At 46.7% G+C, this 21988-nt stretch overlaps 1 protein-coding gene across 2 annotated transcripts in view; it reads right to left on the bottom strand.

Moving 5' to 3' along the window:
* Positions 1-21988, bottom strand: part of DDHD1 (DDHD domain containing 1) — a 302420-nt gene that overhangs the window by 90035 nt on the left and 190397 nt on the right. For both annotated transcript variants that reach the window (XM_029598301.1, XM_029598300.1), the window contains one exon: positions 1684-1946. In XM_029598301.1, the coding sequence (XP_029454161.1) occupies positions 1684-1946 (263 nt within the window). The remainder of the gene's footprint in view (positions 1-1683; positions 1947-21988) is intronic.

Here is a 21988-nt window from a genome sequence, read left to right as displayed (position 1 = left end):
GGGGAACATGGTACTGGCCGCATCTTCCTCCTCGGAGGACCTGACAATCAGGATTGCACCAGTGGAGGGTATCCCGGGAATGGAGGGCCGCTTGGGTACCAGCTGCATCGGGAGGGCACCTAAGAGGAAGTTCCAGATGCTCTAGCAGGGGTGTTAATATCGATGGCGGAGGCTCGAGCACCAGTTTGGGAGCCACTGGCACCAGCAGCTCAAAGCTCTGGAGCACTTTGAATACCGCGGAACTCCTGAAAGTCCGGTGTGGCCAGGACTGAGGGAGGGGGATGAGACATCACCGGCTCCACCTCGGGTTTCCAAGGTAGCACGGTGCCCAGCACCAATATCGATGGGAAACGCCTAGGACTACCAGGGGCATCAGAGAATGGGGCCTCCGATGGCTGGTGTCGCTTTGGTGGTGGCCCAGCAGCCGCCAGTGCTGCACCGGAAACAGGGCCATGCGTTGACAGTGACCGGTGGCAATGTTTGCGGGATCTCCCACGGTGCTTGGCCCGGTCTTTCCCTAGTGCTCAGAAGCAGAAGATCCCGATGTCCAGGAGAGTGGTGAAATCACCGAGGACCTATCACCGCTCCTGCAATCCTTGGAAGTACTGGTGAGAAGAACAGCGAGGCAAAGTGTGTCAAGTGGTTCCCCTCGACCTCTTGGTGTCGATGGGGCTGAAGCAGGAATAGAAGGAGCCGACTTTGGAGCTCCGAAAAGTTTCTCCATCTTATCAAGGCGTGCCCAATGGCCTTTGGGGGTCATCTGGTCACACAGACACCATGGACGTCATGCGAGGCCCCCAGGCAGAGGATGCAAGCCTCATGTGAATCCGTGATGGACATGGTCTGCAGGCACTGGGGGCACTTATGAAAACTGGTCGATGCTATGAAAAACACCCTGCATGTGGTCGATGACTGGCAGTCACTGTAAGGCGATGAGTCGGGAATCGACCGCAAATTTGGAAAAACAATAAGATAACCTACTGACCGAGGAGGCATGGACCGCGAAGGGGAACCCGACGATGAAATCATGGAAAAAAAACCCTACAACGGACGAGGAAAAAATATGAAAATGGAGAGCTGAAGGGGGACCTCACGTGGATGCATGGATAGTAGCAGGCTGGGCATGCTCAGTCTGCTGTTCAAAGCTTCTAGAAACTTTGACAAAAGTTTTCTGTGCCAGGCTTAATCCGATGATGTCATCCACATGTGAGAACTACCATCCTGCTTGTCCTAGGAGAAACATTATTATTCAAGTACCACATAATCAAACACTTGCAGTAAATCTGAATTCTGCAGTAAAATGTATAATTTATTTAAAATATTTACAGTCCACATATAGTAACTGATTCACGCTAGGTGGATTACAGCCACCACATAAAACAACATAGAAACAAAATATAAACATCACATACATACACAGATGCTTTAAGCCTCTTACACAAACATGTGCAGCCATTAAGAAAAATGATTTAACACAAAAGATGTGGGAGGCATATTTTCACTAATTTACACGAGAAGCCTGATCAGACCAGGTACTATGTGATACCACCAAAATTTCCTTTGACAGCCTCTCTAGTACTTCTATTTTGGGAACCTAAACTCTGATATCAGCAAAGAAACAGAAGAGTGGATGAGGATTTTAGTAATATGGTATTGTTTAATATGAGAATCCAAATATCTTACCGTTGTTTGGTCAAGAATAGATCTTGAAGCACCTGATGCTCTTCATAACTCAGCCACCGTTCCCCCAGTTCTTCATAATCTCTCTCCATCATTTGTTCATAAAACTGAACTGGATTCCAACCAGTCATAATGTCATAAGTAATAACACATCCTAAGGAGTGCGACACAATTGAGACCTTTCCTCCCGTCTCTTCAAATTCTGGATTCCGTGAACAGAAAAGCATATATAACCGATTCAGCTCCCGCTGAAGTCCCTTCACTAACTGTTTTAGAAGAAAAACATTTTCTTAGTTTTCATAATTTTATTTTTTCTAAACTTTATTTAGAATACATACATATCACCAAATATATTGAAGACAATTTTCAACTTATTTTAGCCTGATAATTTAGCAGTCACCCAGGTAAAACTGGCCACTGAAAACTGGCCTCCCAGCAGCATGTGGAGATTTCATTTTTAAATCAGTGTGTATTTTTTATAGCACTGACTTTTCATCTGCTGTCAAGCAAGAACAAAAGTACCAGTGGCACCCAATAGCCCCCAATTTTGAAAATAAATCTCCATGGGGAATTTTCCTTTGAATATTCTCTTGCAGGCCTTCAGGTACAAAAGAAACAAGGATTTTAAAAATTGCCCTATGAACAACTAAAAGTTGTGTACCATCATTATATAAAAAGTAAAGTAATTGAAAGGGTCTGTCTCTCAGAGCAGGCTGTGCCAAGTCCAGTAGAGATCCTAAATTACTCACACTGATGTGCTAGGGGCATTTTGAGTGAGGCAACTGGAGGGCTGAGGAAAGAGTGAATGAAAGGAGAGACTAGAAGAGGGTGAGTGATGAAAGCATGCAGTGCTGCTCTCTTCCTTTATCCTCCGAGGTGGCAGGGCTCCTAGTCCAAGGAAACTGATGAGAGTGGGCAGTAAATGACACTCTGCTTTCATCTCTCAAAGCAGCCAGCTAACAGCTCGATACAGTAAAGTTCAGTTGAAGATTTCTCGTCTGTAACGAGCTCGCTGCGCACAATTCGGACGCGTAAGGCAAACCAGCGATACAGTCTCCAGTTTCACGCGTCCGTAGCGCTTCTTAAAACAGACGCGTAACCCTTCCCGCACCCGGCATGTAAATGAACGAATTAGCTGTATAATGAAGGAATTAGCTATTCCCCTCCGATACCGTAACGCGCGCTCAGGTTATCTCATTAGTAACGCACTGTTTTGCCGTGGCCGTAACGTGTTAGTTTACCGCCTCCCCCTAGTAGGAGTTAGGACTGTGAGTCTAGTAGCAAATCCATCGACGCCCCTTAAGACACTCAAAAACAATAAAACACAATTTTAAAAAAAAGCGATACAGAGATGATCGAGAAAATGTAATGATGTGGGACACATAAAACCTGTCAGAAAAAAAAATAAAAATTTTTAAATACCTGTCGGAGGGCCGCGTGGGTCCAGGCGGCCGGCGGGATCCGGGGGGCCGGTGGTCGCGTGTTAAATCTAGGCCGCGGGCGGGTGGGCGCCTGTTCCGGGTGGCGGGTGGACGCGCGTTAGTTTCAGACGGCCGCGTGGGTCCAGGCGGCCGGCGGCGGCGGGAGCCGGGTGGTCGCGTGTTAAATCTAGGCCGCGGGCGGGTGGGCGCCTGTTCCAGGCGGCAGCGGCGGCGGGGGGACACGCGTTAGTTCGAGACGGCCGGCGGGCGGCGGGTGGTCGCGTGTTAAATCTAGGCCGGGTCCTCACAGGCGCGCATTCATTCACTGCCGGCGGGGGCTGCCGGAGGCAACCCCCACCGGCATTGAATGAATGCGCGCCTGTGCGACCCCTGCGATTCGGCGCTCAAGGCGTGACGTCACGGCATGTGACTGCCTTGAGCGCCGAATCGCAGGGGTCGCACAGGCGCGCATTCATTCATCCAGGCAGAGGAGCCGGTGGCGAAAGCAGCCGGCTCCTCCGCCTGGATGAATGAATTCATTCACTGCCGGTGGGGGCTGCCTCTCCGGCAGCCCCCACCGGCAGTGAATGAATGAATGCGCGCCTGTGCGGACCCGGCCTAGATTTAACACGCGACCACCGGCCCCCCGGATCCCGCCGGCCGCCTGGACCCACGCAGCCCTCCGACAGGTATTTAAAAATTTTGATTTTTACACTTCCTGGTGCCTGTCATTTCAAATGTCATTTGAAATGACAGGTACCAGCGCACCCAGGTTACTGTATAGGCGCTGTACTAAGCGCCTATACAGTAAAATGGGTTACGCGGGCATAACCCTTCCCTACCGCTTTAAAGCCGCGGCATGCATTTGCATGCGATTAGAAGAGAGAATCGGGGAGTTAGTGAAGAGAACTGTGCGTGCGGGGAGGAAGGGTGCGCCTGACACTACCTCACTGTTTCTACCTTGACCTTACTGTATCGACCTGTAAATCTGTACCTTATGGATTAAGGAGGGAGATGTGGAGAAATTCTGGAGAGAGTATTTTCCTTGGGTGAAAGGGAGGCAGCAGGTGGTGAAGACTAGCGGGGATTAGGGGAGAGATCTGGGGGCCCTATGATCACGGGGGGGGGGGGGGGGGCGGCGGGGGGGGGGGGGGGCGCTGGGAATGGAGGACCAGGAACTGCAGTGAGGAGGATGGTAGTGAGAAAGGGCTCCATTCTCTCTGCCCTCTTCATCCTCCTTTCCCCAGTGATCCTCCATCCTCAGCTCCCTACAGTGGTCAAAACAGCCATACATAACCTACCAGTGCTCATAAAGAGAAGAATTGGCAGAGGGTTGCGCACTGCTAGGAACTGAGGATAGAGGAAGAAAGAGCACGAGCGTGTGAGATGGAGTTTGTAACTGGCACTGGCCTTGCTCTACCTCCCCCTCCCCATTCCACTTTTTTGTTTTATCTACAAATTAAGCCCTCGGCTCAATGAAACCTTTGTCCTTACTTTGTCCCTAAGGGAAAAAAATCTTTATTCAACAAAGTCCATAGGTTCCTTAAAAAAAATATTTAAAAGGTAGTCACAGGTTTTCAGTCACCTAGTAATATACAAACATGAAGGGAAAAAAGACAGTATGGCCTATCTAGTCTACCTGTCCAACTAACAGGCCGATACAGTAAGGAGCGGTAGGAAGAGCTGTGTTAGTGCCAGGTGCACCCGCGGTTGCCACACACACAGTCCAGCTCACCTACCGCTCGATACTGTATGTAAATAGCTTGCAAATGCAAGAAGCGTCTAAGAAGCGTCCATGAAGCGTTAGGCCCGCGCAACCCATTTTACTGTATAGAGCGCTATACCGTATCCTGGGTGCGCTGGCCTAACGCTTCACGGACACGCTGGTATCAGGTATCAGGTACCAGGAAGTGGACGGTTCTCCGACGCTCGGGATTGCCAGTCCTCTCTCCCCTCCTCCAGAAGCAAGCAACGAAAGCGGAAAAAAGCGAAAAAAAGAAAAAGTAGCAAGAGAGAGAGGACGGGCAATCCTACGCTCGGGATTGCCAGTCCTCTCTCCCCTCCTCCCGAAGCAAGGCGTGAAAAGCAGCCTTGCTTCGGGAGGAGGGGAGAGAGGACTGGCAGTGTAAAGGAATGAAGCGACTTACTTTTTTTGCAGCCCCCCTCCGGAAACGGACATCAGCGAAGACGATCGCGGCTCCCCTGCCTCCAGCTGCCTGCGAAGATGGACGCATTGCACGGGCGAAAGCGGCCCCTGTGCGTGCAATTGGGCCGCTCAAGACGTGACGTCACATGCCGTCACATAAAAATAAAAACTATTGAACGGGATAATAGGGGGGAGCAAAAGGAGAGTAATAGCTGAATGTAATTAGGGAATGAATAACGGGAAGGAATTCAAAATTGAAAGGGAGGGGTAAAAGGGAGGAACGGAAAGAGTGGGAAAGATCCAGTTGGATTGTTGTGAAGGAGGACTAACTCGGAAGGGAGGGGATCAGCGTAATCTACAGAGGAGGGAGGACCTTGGGGGGAGAGAAAGAGGGGGAGAGTAGGAGGACGGTAAGGGGAGAAGTACCGCCTATAAAAGAATCAGCATAGTGAGCTTAAGGAGATAGCTCGTAATTAAGGTATCAGCTTATGCCCTTAAATTAAGGTATCAAATCTTGTCATCCTAGTAGCATTAAGTATCTGGGAAAGCTTGGCTGAAGAGCCAGGCTTTTAGCTTTTTTTAAAACTCCAGTAGGCTGGGTTCAAGTCGTAGGTCTGGGGGGAGCGCGTTCCATTGGTGAGGTCCTGCAGTGGATAGTGCTCTCATCTTTAGTGTAGTTTTTGCTGGAGAGGCATACAATGTACCTTTGTATGCGCTTCTGATAGGTCTAGAAGATGTATGCGGTCGAAGTTGTGTCCTTAACGTGCCGTGCAGAAAAAAGAAGACTGAAGGGGGACCCCTGCTGGCTGCAGGGTTGGTGCCATGCTGGGCATGCCCAGTAGGGGCCAGTCAAAGTTCTAGAAACTTTGACAAAAGTGTTCCGTCACCCATATGTGAGGACTACCATCCTGCTTGTCCTGTGAGAATTGGCGCTACTGTTCAAAAGTTTCAAACGTGCTCATTCAAACCTTTTGTGTGTCTGTGACCATGTGTCCAATATATGTGTGTACATATTTTTCTGTTTAATTGCTATTAGAACATCTGCATAATCTACCTAAGAATGTAAATATAGTTTAAAAAGTTAAAATGTAGAGGGTGAAGGCAGTTGCATCTATTCCTGTCTTCCCCTGGACATGCAGAAATTTCTGCATGCTCCCTAGGTTGGCCAATAGCAGCTTAGCCTGCCTCAATTGGACAACAGACAAGGGAGATGTGCAGCCAGCTGGGAGGAACTGCTGAAGTGGCAGTACTCACACCTTCAGCTGTCACCCAGCACCTAATCTTAAACAGTTAATCGACTAACCAGTAAGACTTTACTTAAATTTTGCATCCCCAATATGTATTGAGAATGACTAGAGATCATTGCTTGGCTATGAATGTAAGAGGAGTACTTTTAATTAAATTGGTCAACCCAAAGGACTAAGCAGAATTAAACAAGCTCTGAAATTATATAGGAAGCGGATGAAGATTGTGGAAGGCTCAGTGCCAATGTGTGATTCTTGATTATATATTGTCCCATTATCACTATGTAATTAATCTGAACACTATGTAATTAATTAATTTATTGTAATTGACTAAATTGTTCCAGCTACTCTTCTTCTCCAAGTTCTAATTTTCCCTTGTTTATTGTAACTTTCTTCGCTACATATCAACACCAGTTTTCGTTCAATGTTATCACTCCCCTGTTTTCTGTAAACCGGCATGATATGATTTTATCATGAATGCCGGTATAAAAAAGCTTTAAATAAATAAATAAATATATCTCTCTCTCTTTTTAGCTTCAATTTCAGAGTCAGAATTCCAGTTATTTTTTTTACATTTTCTTCTCTTCCAGCTCCCATGCCCCCTCCCCTAGACAATCATATTTCCCTGTATATCTGCTTCTCCATTATTTGAATTTTCTAAGAGTTGCAGCCAGAATGCCCAGCCTTTTCTGATCTAAGCATTTTTTTATGTCCCCCCCCCCACCACCACAAACTGTAGAGCATGTGGGTAATACATTTTTTAAATGATTAAGTGAATAAAATATATACTTCAATTTAGATTTTTGAATTTAAGATAATTGAATTATGAATGTATTGAATTATGGAGAGCATGTGAAAGATGAGCGAATGGACTGTAGCTACAGATGAAGCCTTGACTAGTGCTATTGCCCACAAGTTTCAAACTTGTGCTGATTCAACCTCTTTTTATGTGTGCATACTAAATCTATAAATTATACCTATAGTGTCAAACATTTTCTATACCAGACTATCCCACAAAAAAACTGCACCAAAATAGGCTTAAGTTCTACACTTGATGGGTTTATAAAAGAAATGCCCACTAGTCTGTTACTTTTCCATTCTTCTTCAACTGAGATCATAATTCTTTGTAATGAGAAATAAGGTGAACTCACTGGAAAGCAGAGTTGCTTACTTGTAACAGGTGTTCTCCCAGGACAGCAGGATGTTAGTTAGTCCTCACACATGGGTGACATCATCAGATGGATCCCTGCCACGGAACAAGGTTTCTAGAACTTTGACTGGCACACTGAGCATGAGCATGCCCAGCATGCCACTAACCCTGTAGCCACCAGGGGTCCACCTTCAGTCTTGTTTGTAGCAAAAGTACGAGTGAAAAATAAAATAATAAAACGTAAGCGAACCCAACTCTGCAGGGTGGCGGGCAGGTTTCGTGAGGACTAACATCCTGCTATCCTGGGAGAACACCTGTTACAGGTAAGCAACTCTGCTTTCTCCCAGGACAAGCAAGATGGTAGTCCTCACATATGGGTGAATAGCAAGCTACAGGCTGAGTCATATGTATGGGGCGAAGCAGCACACAACATGTGCAACAGGCACAACAACTGGGGTGCTGTTGGCAAGGATGAGGCAGCCTGAAATTCACAGCGGGTCGAGGTAGGACGAGTTGGGTTCCTATACTGGGAACAAATTTCTTAGGACAGACTGGCCAAAGACGGAATCTTGTCATCCAGCCTTGTCCAGGCAGTAATGAGCTGCGAAGGTGTGGAGAGAGCTCCATGTCACAGCCCTGCAGATGTCAGCAATCGGTACTGAACGGTAGTGTGCTACTGACGCTGCCATTGCTCTGAGTGTGCCTTCACTCGTCCCTGCAGTGGAAGGCCTGCTTGCTGGTAGCAGAATGAAATGCAGTCTGCTATCAGTCTGACAATGTTTGCTTGCCCACCGCATTCCCAAGTTTGTTTTTATCAAAAGATACAAAGAGTTGGGTGGACTTCCTGTGGGCTATAGTGCAGTCTATGTAAAATGCAAGAGCATGCTTACAGTCCAAGGTGTACAGAGCTCGCGGAAAGGAAGTGGGTAAGACTATGGACTGATTTAAATGGAAATGAAGAACCACACGGTCATGGAGGAACCTTGTGTAGGGTGAATAGGTCACAAGGGCCTGTAACTCACTTACCCTGCAAGCAGATGTGATGGTTACTAGGAAAAGAACTTTCCATGTAAGGTATCTGAGTTCACAGGAGTGCAAGGGCTCAAAGGGAGTGTGCATGAGCCGTGCAAGTACTACATTGAGGTCCATTCCGTGACTGGTGGCCATAGAGGAGGCTTAAGCTGTAATAAGCTTCTCATGAAGCGATTTACCAGGGGTTGAGCCGTTATTGGGGCATCCCCTATTCCTTGATGGTAAGCAGAGATGGCACTAAGGCGCATTCTGATACATGTCTGGAGACCAGATTCCGAGAGGTGCCAGAGATAATCTAACAGACTTGATGTGGGGCAAGCAAAGGGATCCAAGCCCTTCTGTGTGCACCACAAGGTAAATCTCTTCCATTTAGAGCAGTAGGATTTCCGCGTGGAAGGCTTCCGTGAAGTTACTAGGACTTGAGATATGTCACTTAAAAGGTTGAGTGGTTGTAGTATCAGCCTTTCAATATTCAGGCTGTCAGAGAGAGAGCCTGGAGGTTCGGGTGGCGTAACTTGCCATGATTCTGTGTTATGAGATTGGGTGACGTGCCCAGGCGAATGGGGACCTGGACAGAAAGGCCGAGAAGTATGGGAAATCAAATTTGGCGCAGCCAATACGGGGTTTTGAGAATCATTAAGCCCCGGTCCAGTTGTAGCTTCACGAGAGTCTTGCTTATTAGCGGAATCGGAGGATATGCATAAAGCAGGCCTTTGTTCCAGGGACGGGCGAAGGCATCCCTGGCTGGTGATTGCCGGTCCCTGTGCAGAGAGCAGAAGCGTTCCACTTTGTGGTTCTGACTGGACGCAAAGAGGCCGATGGTTGGATGACCCCACCGGTGGAAGATTCTACTCGCAACTGAGGGATCCAGAGGCCATTCGTGGGGCTGGAAACATCTCTGAGGAGGTCTACCAATGCATTTGAGTGCATGCTAGATAAGTGGCTCAAAGAAGAATGGAATGCGACAGGGCCCAGGCCCAAATCTGCGCCGCCTCCTGGCAGAGCAGATAAGAGCCGGTGCTCCCCTGTTTGTTCAGATACCACATAGCAACTTGGTTGTCTGTTTGAATCAGGACAACTTTGTTGGAGAGGCAGTCCTGAAATGCATAAAGGGCGTCCCGCATTGCTCGAAGCTTGAGAAAGTTGATTTTGATGGGTTGCTTTGGCAGTTGTCCAAGTACCTTGAGTTTGTAGGCCTTGGACGTGAGCTCCCCAACCTAGGTTGGAGGCGTCTGTAGTTAAGGTCACCTGAGGAACCGGTTGCTGGAAAGGAAGACCCACTTGTAAGTTGGCTTTGTGTGTCCACCAGGCAAGGGACAGACGAAGCTGGCTGGTTATGTGTACTAGGGACGACAGCGGTTGAGTAGCTTGTCGCCACTGTGACTTTAGAGTCCATTGGGTCTCTCTCATGGCAAGGCGTGCCATAGGGGTGACATGGACTGTTGATGCCATGTGGCCGAGCAACCTGAGTAGCTGGCCAGTGATGGCTCTCTTCTGATGGCGGATAAAGCTAGTAAGGTTGGACAGCATAATCGCACGGTCGCTGGGTAAGAATGCTCTGGACAGTGTCGTGTCTAGGTCTGCTCCTATAAAGGAGAGACGATGAGACGGTTTGAACTGGGATTTGGGGTAATTTATTAGAAATCCCAATGAGTTTAGAAGCTGTATGGTGAGACTGAGAGAATCGAGGGCTCCTTGTTTTGACTGGCTTTTTATGAGCCAGACATCCAGATATGGAAAAACGTATACGCCTCTGCTGTGTAAATGCGCAGCCACGACTGCCAGGCACTTCGTAAAGACTCGAGGCACCGAGGCTAGGCCGAATGGTAGTACCTTGTATTGAGAGTGACTGTGACCCACCACGAATCGCAGGTATTTGCGATAAGGAGGGAAGATCGCAATATGGGCGTATGCGTTTTGAAGGTCCAGAGAGCAGAGCCAATCCCCTTGTTGAAGTTGAGGAAGCATGATGCCCTGGGATACCATTCTGAACCTTTCCTTGCGAATAAATGTATTCAAGGCACGGAGATCCAGAATAGGTTGGAGGCCGCAGGTCTTTTTTGGAATGACTTCCAGATACTCAGCCAGGTTTCAGTTACAGAATCTCACTACCTAATCGTTATCTTTGTAAGTTACTCCCCAGTTCCTTGATCCAAGTTTATTCTCCCAGTTTGATGTAATCGCATTCTTACATGCTTGTTTCTGTTATAATGTAAACCGAAATGATATGTAACTTTGCTACATGAATTTCGGTATATAGAAGGGTTGAGAGCTCTGACTCGCGTTTTCCTGTATGATCGTCCCAGCTCCAGGATGGATTGGGTGGGAAGTCCGGGGGTATTTTTGAAAAATTCAGATGGTAACCGTGGGTTATGATGGACAATACCCACTGGTCCGTGGTGATTGGATGCCAATTTGTTGCAAAGTGGCAAAGGCGGCCCCCCACTGGAATATGGTTGCTGCTGTCTGGATAAGAGTCAAAGTCCAGCTGCAGGGCCAGCTTGTGGAGCTGGTTGTGGTCTAGATGTTCTCGCTTGGCGCGCATGTCCTCTCTGAGGTGCCCAAGCTGGTCATGTACGGGATGCAGGAGGGTAATATCTGCGTGGCCTGTAGAATTGTTTCTTGGGTTCCCTAAGCATGACCCTGCGGGTTACGGAAGGAACATCTGGGGAGACAGTTGACAACTGGCGGAGGGTCTCATGATGGTCCTTTAATTGGGCCACTGCGTCTTGGATATTATCCCTGAACAGGTTGTCTCCGGTACAGGGTAGATCTGCCAGTTTGTCCTGCTCTTCCGGGCGTAGATCTGAGGCCTTAAGCCTGGCCCAGCGTCTAGCACTTATGCCCGCTGCCGAGACTCTGGATGCTGTTTCTAAAGAATCGTAGGCAGCTCTGACTTCATGTTTGCCTGCTTCCATTCCTTTTTGTAGGATGGAGGACAAAGTCTCCTGTTGTTGTTGAGACAACATTTCCACAATTTCCTGGACTTGTTTCCAGAGATTTCTGGTATATTGGGTCAGGTATAATTGATATGTGTTATGGTTATTGACGTTTGGGTGGATCTTTGACACGGTGGCAGCTGACCACACCCACGGGGGGCAGTCCCGTGAGGGACCACAGTGTCAGGCTAGACTCTGGACACACAAACACAGATTTGAATCTTTTATTAAACAGTTTTGGAAACCACCAGAGGTGGCAGTAGTGAGTAGTGGATGTTGAGCCCGGCTGGGCAGGTCTCCCACAGAACACTGAATCCTCTGCTAGGCTGTGCTGTAGTGGAAAGAGACAGAGTTATGAGTACACAATGAGAAGCAATCAGAGTCCCAGGCAGAATTAGCAGAAGCTCCGAGACAGGGAGAGCAGGCCCTCGAGGAGTGAGTACCTGATCCCTTAGAGCAGAGAGACTCAGTTGTATTGTACTCACGTAGCAGTAACAGAGATTCCACTAGACGAGAGGTCTGGCACCGGAACAGAGGGCAGGCCCTCGAGGAGCGAGTACCTGGTTCCAGTGAAGTAGTACTGTGGAGTAGATGGTAGTTGTACTCACAGATGGAAACTGTTAGTGAAGTCTTCCAAATAGAAAAGTTTGAAGATGCAGGCAGCGACTCAGGGAACATGGGCCCTCGAGGAGCGAGTACCAGTTTCCTGATAGCACCTGAAAGAAGCAGAAGAGGCCCCCGAGAAGCTGGTACCCCGTTAGCAATCCCGAAGGATGTAAGAGTTCCAGATAGCGCTGGAGTGGCAGAGCAGCTTCGGTACGGAGAGCGAATCCTATCCGTAGAGTTTCCATTGCTAACTCGATGAGCTTGCAAATACTGTAGGCTTAAATATCCGGGCAGCGTGACGTCATATCAGGGGGACGCCCCTGAGGTTTGCGCCAACGTGGAAATAAAGATGAGGGCGGCGTGCACGTACGCGCCCTAAGGTACCTTTATTTATTTTATTTATTTATTTATTTTATATACCGGTGTTAGTAGGGACATCACACCGGTTCACATGTGAACTGCAGCTTAGAAAGTATATCATAACAGGTAATGGGAACTGGGAAAGGGATAACATCAGTGCAGCGTGGAAAAATAGGTTAACAAAACAGCCAACTTCAGATGAACAAAGAGATCCTTAACAGCAAGATAGTGGTATATTACATAGATGTGCATGGGAAGACATTTTTTGTGAGGAGGGCTATTCAGGGTAGGCTCGTTTGAATAACCAGGTTTTTAATTTCTTTTTAAACTTGATAGCACAAGGTTCGAGGCGCAGGTTTGGAGGCATGGAATTCCAGAGTGAAGGGCCAGCAATTGAGAAGGCACGGTCGAGTGTGGTGGCCAGGTGGGCTGTTTTTAGGGAGGGAACAAGTAGAGTGCCTTTATTAGCGGTTCTGGTGGGCCAGGTGGAGTGGTGGCGATTAAAAGGAATGTCTAGCCAGTTGGAGTTGTGAAAGTGAATGGATTTGTGAACAATAGTTAGGGCTTTGTAGTGAATGCGGGAGAGGATAGGGAGCCAGTGTAGCTCTCTGAGGATAGGGGTGATCTGTTCATATTTTCGGGTATTTGAGATGATTCTTGCTGTTGCATTTTGCAGCATTTGTAGTGGTTTTATTGTGGAGTAAGGGAGCCCCAGGAGAAGTGCGTTACAGTAGTCCAGTTTGGCAGAGATGGTGGCTTGGATCAATGTACAGAGGTCATGGGTGTATAGCAGGGGTTTGAGTTTTTTCAGGACATTGAGCTTGAAAAAACCTTCTTTAAGAATGGAATTGATGTATTTCGTCATACTTAATTGTTGATCGAGAAGAACTCCAAGGTCCCTTACGAATGGTTGTGCAGTAGGGGTGTTAATCTTGGGATCGTGAGATAGTGAGGGGGAGAGGGGGGAGTGTGGAGAGATAAGTAGGAGTTCGGTTTTGTTGGTATTGAGTGCTAGGTGGAGGTTGGTGAGCAGGGAGTTGATGGCAGTAAGGCAGTTTTCCCAGAGCTCTAGGGCTTCAGCAATAGAACTTTGAATGGGGGGATGATCTGGACATCATCAGCATAAAGACAGAATTTAAGTTTGAGTTCTGAGAGGAGATGGCAGAGTGGGGTAAGGTAAATGTTGAAGAGGGTGGAGGATAGCGAAGAAACTTGTGGGACTCCTTGTTGTAAGGGATGTGGGGTGGATAAGGCATTTCCGATTTTGACCAAGAACTTCCTATTAGAGAGGTAGGATCTGAACCAGGCCAGGGTTAGGCCTGTAATGCCAATGCTTTCTAGGCGAGCAAGGAGATGATTATGACTGATGGTGCCAAAAGCCGCAGAGATGTCAAGGAGGTAGCTGTGGCCTTGGCCCATACCCCTGAGGAGGTGGTCAGATAGGGTGAGGAGTAGCAATTCAGTACTGCAGTGTTTCGGGAAACCAAACTGGGAGGCGTGGAGGATGGCGTGATTTTCGATGTAATCCATGAGTTGTGAATTGACAACTCTTTCCATTAGATTGGCGATAAATGGGAGGTTAGAGATAGGGCGGAAATTGGAAGGGTCTTTTGGGTCTAGGGAGGGCTTCTTTAGGAGGGGTTTGACTACGGCAGGCTTGAGTGTGTCTGGGACAATCCCGTGGGATAGCGAGCAGTTGATGATGTCTGCTATTGCTCGGGCTATGGAGTTAGGGACTGCCAGTAGGGCTTTAGGAGGAATGGTGTCGTTAGGGTGGGAGGCAGGTTTGAGTTTTTTAAGAATGCTTTCGACTTCTTTCAATGAGGTAAAGTCGAGGGCAGCCATGGTGGGCTGGGAGGGTGTAGGGAGGGAGGGGGAAAGGGGGATGAGAGGGTCGGGGGAGGGGGGGAATCTCGACAGGTGGTTAGTCATTTTACTCTGGAAGTAGGAGGCGAGTTCTTCGCATTTGGAAGCAGCATCAGAGTCAGGAATGGAGGGAGGGATGGGTTTAGTGAGGCTTGTGACATAGGAGAAGAGTGCTTTGGGGTTGAATCTATAGTCGTGGATTATTTTAGCATAGAAATCTCTTTTATGTTTTAGGGTTGCAAGTCTGTAGCTGTGTAGTGCTGTTTTGTAGATGGTGGAGAGCTGCGGGGACAGGTCCTTACGCCATTTTCTCTCCTTTTGTCTAAGGTTATTTTTTAGAGTTTTGAGCTCCGAAGTGTACCATGGTTTTGCAGGTTTTGGGTGTATTGCTTACAACTCGTTTGGAGAGAGGGCAATGTTTGTTGGCAACGTCTCCTGTGAGGTTATTCCAGGAGTCTAGAGTTGAGTCAGGGTCAGAGCAGACTAGGATGGGTAGGGAGGTGGATAATGCGGCGGCTAGTTCATCACTGGGGCAGGATTTTCTAGATATTATGGTGGTGCAGTGGATGTTGTTGCGAGATTGGGGGGGGGGGGGCGTTGGTGGATAGAAGGCCTTCCATTAGGGAATGGTCCGACCAAGGAACTGGGGTGCAGGTCGGGGTGATGTTAGTGGTGACATCAGAGTTGATGAACATCAGGTCCAGCGTGTGACCTGCTTTGTGTGTGGGAGATGTTATAATTTGATGGAATCCTAAGGTGTGGAGGGACTTAATGAAGGCTTGACATGATGAGGAGGGGGGTAGGGAATCTACGTGGAGATTAAAGTTTCCGAGTATGATGGTGGGGATGTCGACGTTGATCCAGTCAACAATGAATTCTATGAGGGGTGAGGCGTTGGACTCAAGGAATGCAGGGGGGAGTATACTAGACAGATTTGGAGATCAGCAGACTTGAAGAGGCCTATTTCGAGCTTGGGGGGGGGGGGGGGGGTTATGTGAATGTGCTTGAGTTTTAGTTGTTTCTTGGCTGCTAAGAGGAGGCCACCTCCTCTTTTTTTTGGTCTGGGGATGGAGAAATATCTCATAGGAAGAGGTGGGGAGTTGGTTGATGAGGACCGTATCTGTCCTTGGAGGAGCATGGCGGGAGGCAGCACCAAAGCTGGTCCGGGGACACCAGAGAGGATGGCAAACAGACACCGTGGCAGCCAGTAGTCCGAGGTGAGTGGGAGGAGCCGCAAGTAGTGAAAGGTAGGCGGGACGAAGCCGAAGACCGACAGTCGCAACAATATGCTGCAATTCGTGAAATCAACATAGACCTTTGGAAAATTCTTTGGCCCAATGCATCCAATGCCTTCTGTTCCTTCCCGGGAGGAGCAGAGGAATGTGGATGCGATCGTTTAGCCTTTCTCTGAGCTGATTCCACAACTACAGAGTGGTGGGGCAGTTGATTTTTTTGAAAACCTGGGGCTTATTGTACCAGGTAGGTAGCATCTGTCTTTCTATTGACTGGAGGTACCGTACCTGGATGTTCCCACAAGCGGTGCATGAGGTCTAAAAGACCTTCATACACACGTATTGCCATTATTTCTTTTGGAGCATCTACAAATTGTAAGACCTCCAACATCTCATGGTGAGCATCTTCCTCCGTAACCAGTGAAAATAGTATAGTCTCAGACATCTCTTTGACAAAACTGGCAAAGGAGAGGTCTTCTGGAGGAGATCTTCGCCTTTCTTCCAGTGGTGAAGGCTCTGAGAATAAGTCCTCGGAAGTTCGTGAAGAATCATCTGAGGATGCACGTCCCATGGATTATAGGGACTTTTACCTTCTCCCAGTGGAACTCCCGAAGGAGGAAGTATGCCAAAGCCAAGAGGGCAGGAAGGCATCGATGGATGTGGCAGTGACATTGATGGAATCAGTGCTGTCATCGAGGGCACCGGGGCAGATTAGGTGCGTTTGGGTACTGGTAGCCCCGATGGCCCTGGCATGGGCTCCGGCATCGATGGTTCCTGTGGAGGGACGTGGCCTGGGATCGATCTTTCCTTCTCCGAGGAACCCGGTACTGGAATCGGGACCTGCGGAGGCCTCGATGGGCGACTCGATGCCAGTGTGTCCGGTGGCAGAGTAGTTGATAAGGCACCGATGAGCGTATCGAGGCGCTCGAGGAGCGGTGCAAACATCGAGGAAGCTGGTTCTGGGGCCAGTATGGAGGCCAGTGCCAGCGGCAATTGGAAGCCTCATAAGGCTTTCAGCACAGCCTCTTGGACCATGCGATTCAATTCCTCCTGGGAAGCCAGTATGGGTGGCAAGGCAATCGGGATAGGAGGCAAGCCAGGCATCACCGGAGCTTCCACGGGGGCCCGTGGAGGCTTGTTGCCCAGCAATGGAATCTGTGGGGAACGCCTAGGGGTCCTGGGTCCAGAGGAGGATGGGGCTCCTCTCCCTGGGCCCTCTTCGCAGGCGGCTCGATGGAAGTTGATGCCGTTGTGGTATCTGTGCCGGCACTGGTCGGGGGTCGCCCGTCGGTGCCAGTGTCAATGTTTCCTTTGGTGCTCAGTCCGGCCTTTTCCTGGCACCGAGGACGATGACGCCGATGTCCTCGATGGAGTCTGTGATGGACGGTCACCCTGACCACAATGCTCCTGGCGAATAGTATCAAAGGTCTATAGACCCTTCTCAGTCGATGGCGCTTGAACTGGCGTTGATGGAGCAGTGCGTTTTGAATTAAATAACTGCTCTATTTTGTCCAGGTGAGTGCGACGGCCTTTGGGGGTCATTTGTGCGCAACTAGGGCATCGATGAACGTTGTGCGAGGGGCCAAAGCACAAAACACAGACTTCATGCAGGTCCATTATGGACATGGTCCTCGGACACTTAGAGCATTTTCTAAACCCGGTCGCCATGACAAAAATTTGGCGGGCTTGCGGTCAGTGACCATCGGGCACTGAAGCAGTAAGCCGCCGGGAACTGACCGCAAGTCCCAAAAAAAGCACTTACCGAGCGTTGGAGAGAATGGAGCATGATGGGGGACCCCGGTGAGGAATTTTTAAGAAGATAAACTTCAAATAGTTCTGTGAGGAAAGTTGTGAGAAATTTCTCACAGAGCTCCTAAACCGCGAGGCAACTGCTGCGTGGAAAAAAAGAGACTGAAGGGGGACCCCTGGTGGCTACAGCGTTAGAGGCATGCTGGGCATGCTCAGTGTGCCAGTCAAAGTTCTGGAAACTTTGACAAAAGTGTTCCGTGACAGGGCTTCATCTGATGATGTCACCCATACGTGAGGACTGCCATCCTGCTTGTCCTGGGAGAAACAGATTCTCCACATCTTAGGATCTGCTATATTCATTTGAGATGAAGTCTTACAGAACTTTAGATTTATGAATACTTAAGGGTTATACCCATTAAAAAGTTAATATCATCAATTATTACTGTCATTCAAGAACAATCAGAGGTAAAGTTTTTTTGGGGTTTTTTTTATAGTTTTTCTGTTTAGTAGGTAACATGAAAATAGTGACACTGATGAAAAAGTACAGCCCTATGTACCATCTTGCTAACATGTGGAGAAAAGTCACAGAGCATAGGAAATGTGCATTATTGCAAGATGGTTTTGCACTGACTATGTAGCAAAAAGGCCCCATGCAATACGAACATAAGAAATTGCCATGCTGGGTCAGACCAAGGGTCCATCAAGCCCAGCATCCTGTTTCTAACAGAGGCCGAACCAGGCCACAAGAACCTGGCAAGCACCCAAACACCAAGAAGATCCCAGGCTACTGATGCAATTTATAGCAGTGGCTACTCTCTAAGTAAACTTGATTAATAGCAGTTAATGGACTTCTCCTCCAAGAACTTATCCAAACCTTTTTTGAACCCAGCTACACTAACTACACTAACCACATCCTCTGGCAACAAATTCCAGAGCTTAATTGTGCATTGAGTGGAAAAGAATTTTCTCCAATTAGTTTTAAATGTGCTTCTTGCTAACTTCATGGAATGCCCCCTAGTCCTTCTATTATCCGAAAGTGTAAATAACCACTTCACATCTACTCGTTCAAGACCTCTCATGATCTTAAAGACCTCTATCATATCCCCACCTCAGCCGTCTCTTCTCCAAGCTGAACAGCCCTAACCTCTTCAGCCTTTCCTCATAGGGGAGCTGTTCCATCCCCTTTATCATTCTGGTTGCCCTTCTCTGTACCTTCTCCATCGCAACTATATCTTTTTTTGAAATGTGGCGACCAGAATTGTACACAGTATTCAAGGTGTGGGCTCACCATGGAGCAATACAGAGGCATTATGACATTTTCTGTTTTATTAACCATTCCCTTCCTAATAATTCCTAACATTCTGTTTGCTTTTTTAACTGCTGCAGCACATTGAGCTGACGATTTCAAAGTATTATCCACTATGATGTCTAGATCTTTTTCCTGGGTGGTAGCTCCTAATATGGAACCTAACATCATGTAACTACAGCAAGAGCTATTTTTCCCTATATGCAGCACCTTGCACTTGTCCACATTAAGTGAAAACAATCTCTTCTTGTTTAATCCTTTTAAACAGCCAAGTTGTTAGTATTTTCATGGCAGTATACATGTCTGTGTATCTCCTGGACAAAACGCATGCTTACTGGCTTGAATATTTGACAAAAGAACCAAAGGAAATCAAATAATGTAATGATCCTCTAGCCTTGTCAATGCTATGCCTATGTAGAACTAACTCATATCTGCCAAAATATTATAATACAAAATTACTGAACAACTACAAAATGATACTTCACGAGCTTTAAACTAAAACTTCAGTAAAAGTTTATTTCACTAGCCTCAACCAGATGCATTATTCAGAAAAGAGCGATATCAGTGTGAAACGAAGAACTCCCATTTCTGAAATCACTTGTGCCTTAGCTTTGTTTCAAGAAACTGATACTAGGAAAGCTGGACCTAATTCATAGTTTCTGTGCAGAACTATAATTATGACAGCATGCTATTAGCGGCTAATTTTGTATAATGCAAAAGAAAGTTGTTAACATGTCATCTTAGACCATTATTAAAATTCTATGCCTGCTCATGGACAGACAGCGGCCATTCAGTGGATATCCTGTGATGATACTTTATTTAAGTTTCTAATGTCAGCATAAAAAGCCCGAGAGCTAACAGCAGCTGTTTTCTTAAATAAACTACCGAAACTAACCATCTCCTAGGTTGTCTTACTGGAAAAAAAAGTTGGAGAAGTCTACACTTCTAGGTCAACAAATGGAAAGCACATTTCATAGTCTTGACTTTTATGTCCCATGTCCTACCTCCTCCTGCCAATTCACATCTATCCCTACTCTCTTTGCATATCTATTGGGGGCTCTCTCTATGAATTGATTTGGCTGAAATCTGACAGAAAGTTTGGCACCTCAGTAGGAGACTCTCCTACCAAATTCCAGTCAAATTCATTCTAAGAGGGTTTCTGATACATGCATATGGACAGACATGGTGACAGCTACAAGCAATTTGCATGGATGAAATATGCCCGATATAAAAGCCAAAGATATTGCCTTATCAGAGAAAGGATTATAGATGTCTGACAAACAAAACAAACATGCATGCATAAAGGATATTTGGGTTGGCTCAGCGGCAGTCCTGTGCAAGGCCATATGGAAAAACCTGGGCTTCATGCCTGGTTTAGGTCTCTCGCTCCCCAGGTCAGCAAGGGCTGGGGATGCTGCAGAGGCAGCATTTACAGTCCCAAGGGCAGGGGGAATAGAATCACAGTCAATGCAAAATGACAACCTCTAGAGGCTCACGCAGGGATCTGGGAAGAAGGACTGGTACATAAGCCTCAGGCCAAAGCTCTCATTACAATAAAAAGCACTAAATTTAGAAGGAGATATAAAATTACCTGGGAAAAAATCCCCAGATAGGTGTGAATGAAGGCTCATGACATGTCCCTACCTTGGTTCTGATTAAACTGGAAACCAAAGAGGAAGAGGAAACTTCAAGATCCATAAAAATAAAAAAAACCCGAACTCAGTCTCAGGATCTCTCTGGCAAAATTTGCTTGAAAATCTGATTTCCCATTAACACATACTTAATTTTGGCAATTTACACCATCACAATTAGAAGAAAATATCCTACTTAAAAGAAACTGAGCAAATGCTATTGTACAAGAAGCAACAGCATTAACTATATCTGTATGCTTCTTAAGTTACAAAAGTCCTATGCCTATGTGGCAAACAAGATCAGGAAGTTTGTCAGGGAAGGACAGGTTATCTATGTACTGGTGGGAGGCCCAGATTTTGCAGCATTCATACACAGTCACCATGCAACAAACTCTGCTTAGAGAAGTGCTGCAAATCACAACAAAATGTTAAAGCTCAACGTCTCAATTACCCAAGAAAAGTACATTTTGATTAATGTGGTGACATTTATTTATTTAAAAGCTTTTCTATACCGTCGCTCAGTGGTGTACCATCACAAAGGTTTACATATAGGCACGAAATAGGTTTGGTCAGTTTCTAAGTTATCCATAGGGTGCCAATATTATACGGTTACATAGTTCAATAATATATTCTAAATGATAAGTGGATTGGGGTTACTATTTGTCTGATTAATGAGAATCATATGTGAATACTGTTTTAATTTAATATTTAATTATGACTAAAATTTCTCTGTGAGAAGGTGTAAGCGCACCTTATCCAAAGGTGATGCAGCTCTATGCAATCTAAAAAAACCCAAAACATCTTATATTCTACTCTGAGCAAAACATTTGTCTAATTAATTATATCCCTACTACAATGCCTCACTAGTTTCATCTAATTTGATAACTTTGTTTTTGGAAATACAATTGCTTTGCCAATATTTATTTATTTATTTATTTATTTCAAATTTTTATATACCGGCATTCGAGACAGCAGTCACATCATGCTGGTTCACATAAAACAGGGGTGCATAGTAAACATAACTATAACAATGGTGCTGAAAAGGCAGTTACATATAACAGGGTGATAAGAACTTGGCTGAGAAGGAAGAGAAAGGACAGGATTAATTCACACAGGTAAACGATAGAAGATATGGTTAATCAAGATATGGTTAATCAAGGTGTAGTTGGAGATTAGTTGACCATGTTGGTGTCTGGGAAAGCTTGTATGAATATCCAGGTCTTTAGTCTTTTTTTGAAGGTTGAGATGCATGATGCATGAGGTTGAGATGCATGAGGCAAGCATCTTTATTCTTTCTTTCAGCCTACACACACCTTTGTTTCTGAGCTATTAACAGGTTCTCACACACTTGCAATTACCTTTTCTGCATTCATTCAATCTACAGACAGTACCAAACAGTGACTCCCTTTCCATTTCAAAGGAAGGAATAAACATATAAAACCTCTAACATGTACATTTATATTGTATTTTACTGAACACTAATTTTAGAAACAAGCATGCATAGTTCATGCAAGGTGTCAGATGCAGCATCAAGCTTCTAGTCAAACAGCTGAATTCTTTAGAACAGGGAACATTTAAGGTGCACTACGCTATGAGCTAGTGCAGCAAGTAAAACTTTGGCAAATA

Source organism: Rhinatrema bivittatum, chromosome 4, assembly GCF_901001135.1.
Source record: "Rhinatrema bivittatum chromosome 4, aRhiBiv1.1, whole genome shotgun sequence".
Lineage (NCBI taxonomy): Eukaryota > Metazoa > Chordata > Amphibia > Gymnophiona > Rhinatrematidae > Rhinatrema > Rhinatrema bivittatum.
This window is presented reverse-complemented; position numbering and strand designations above follow the sequence as displayed.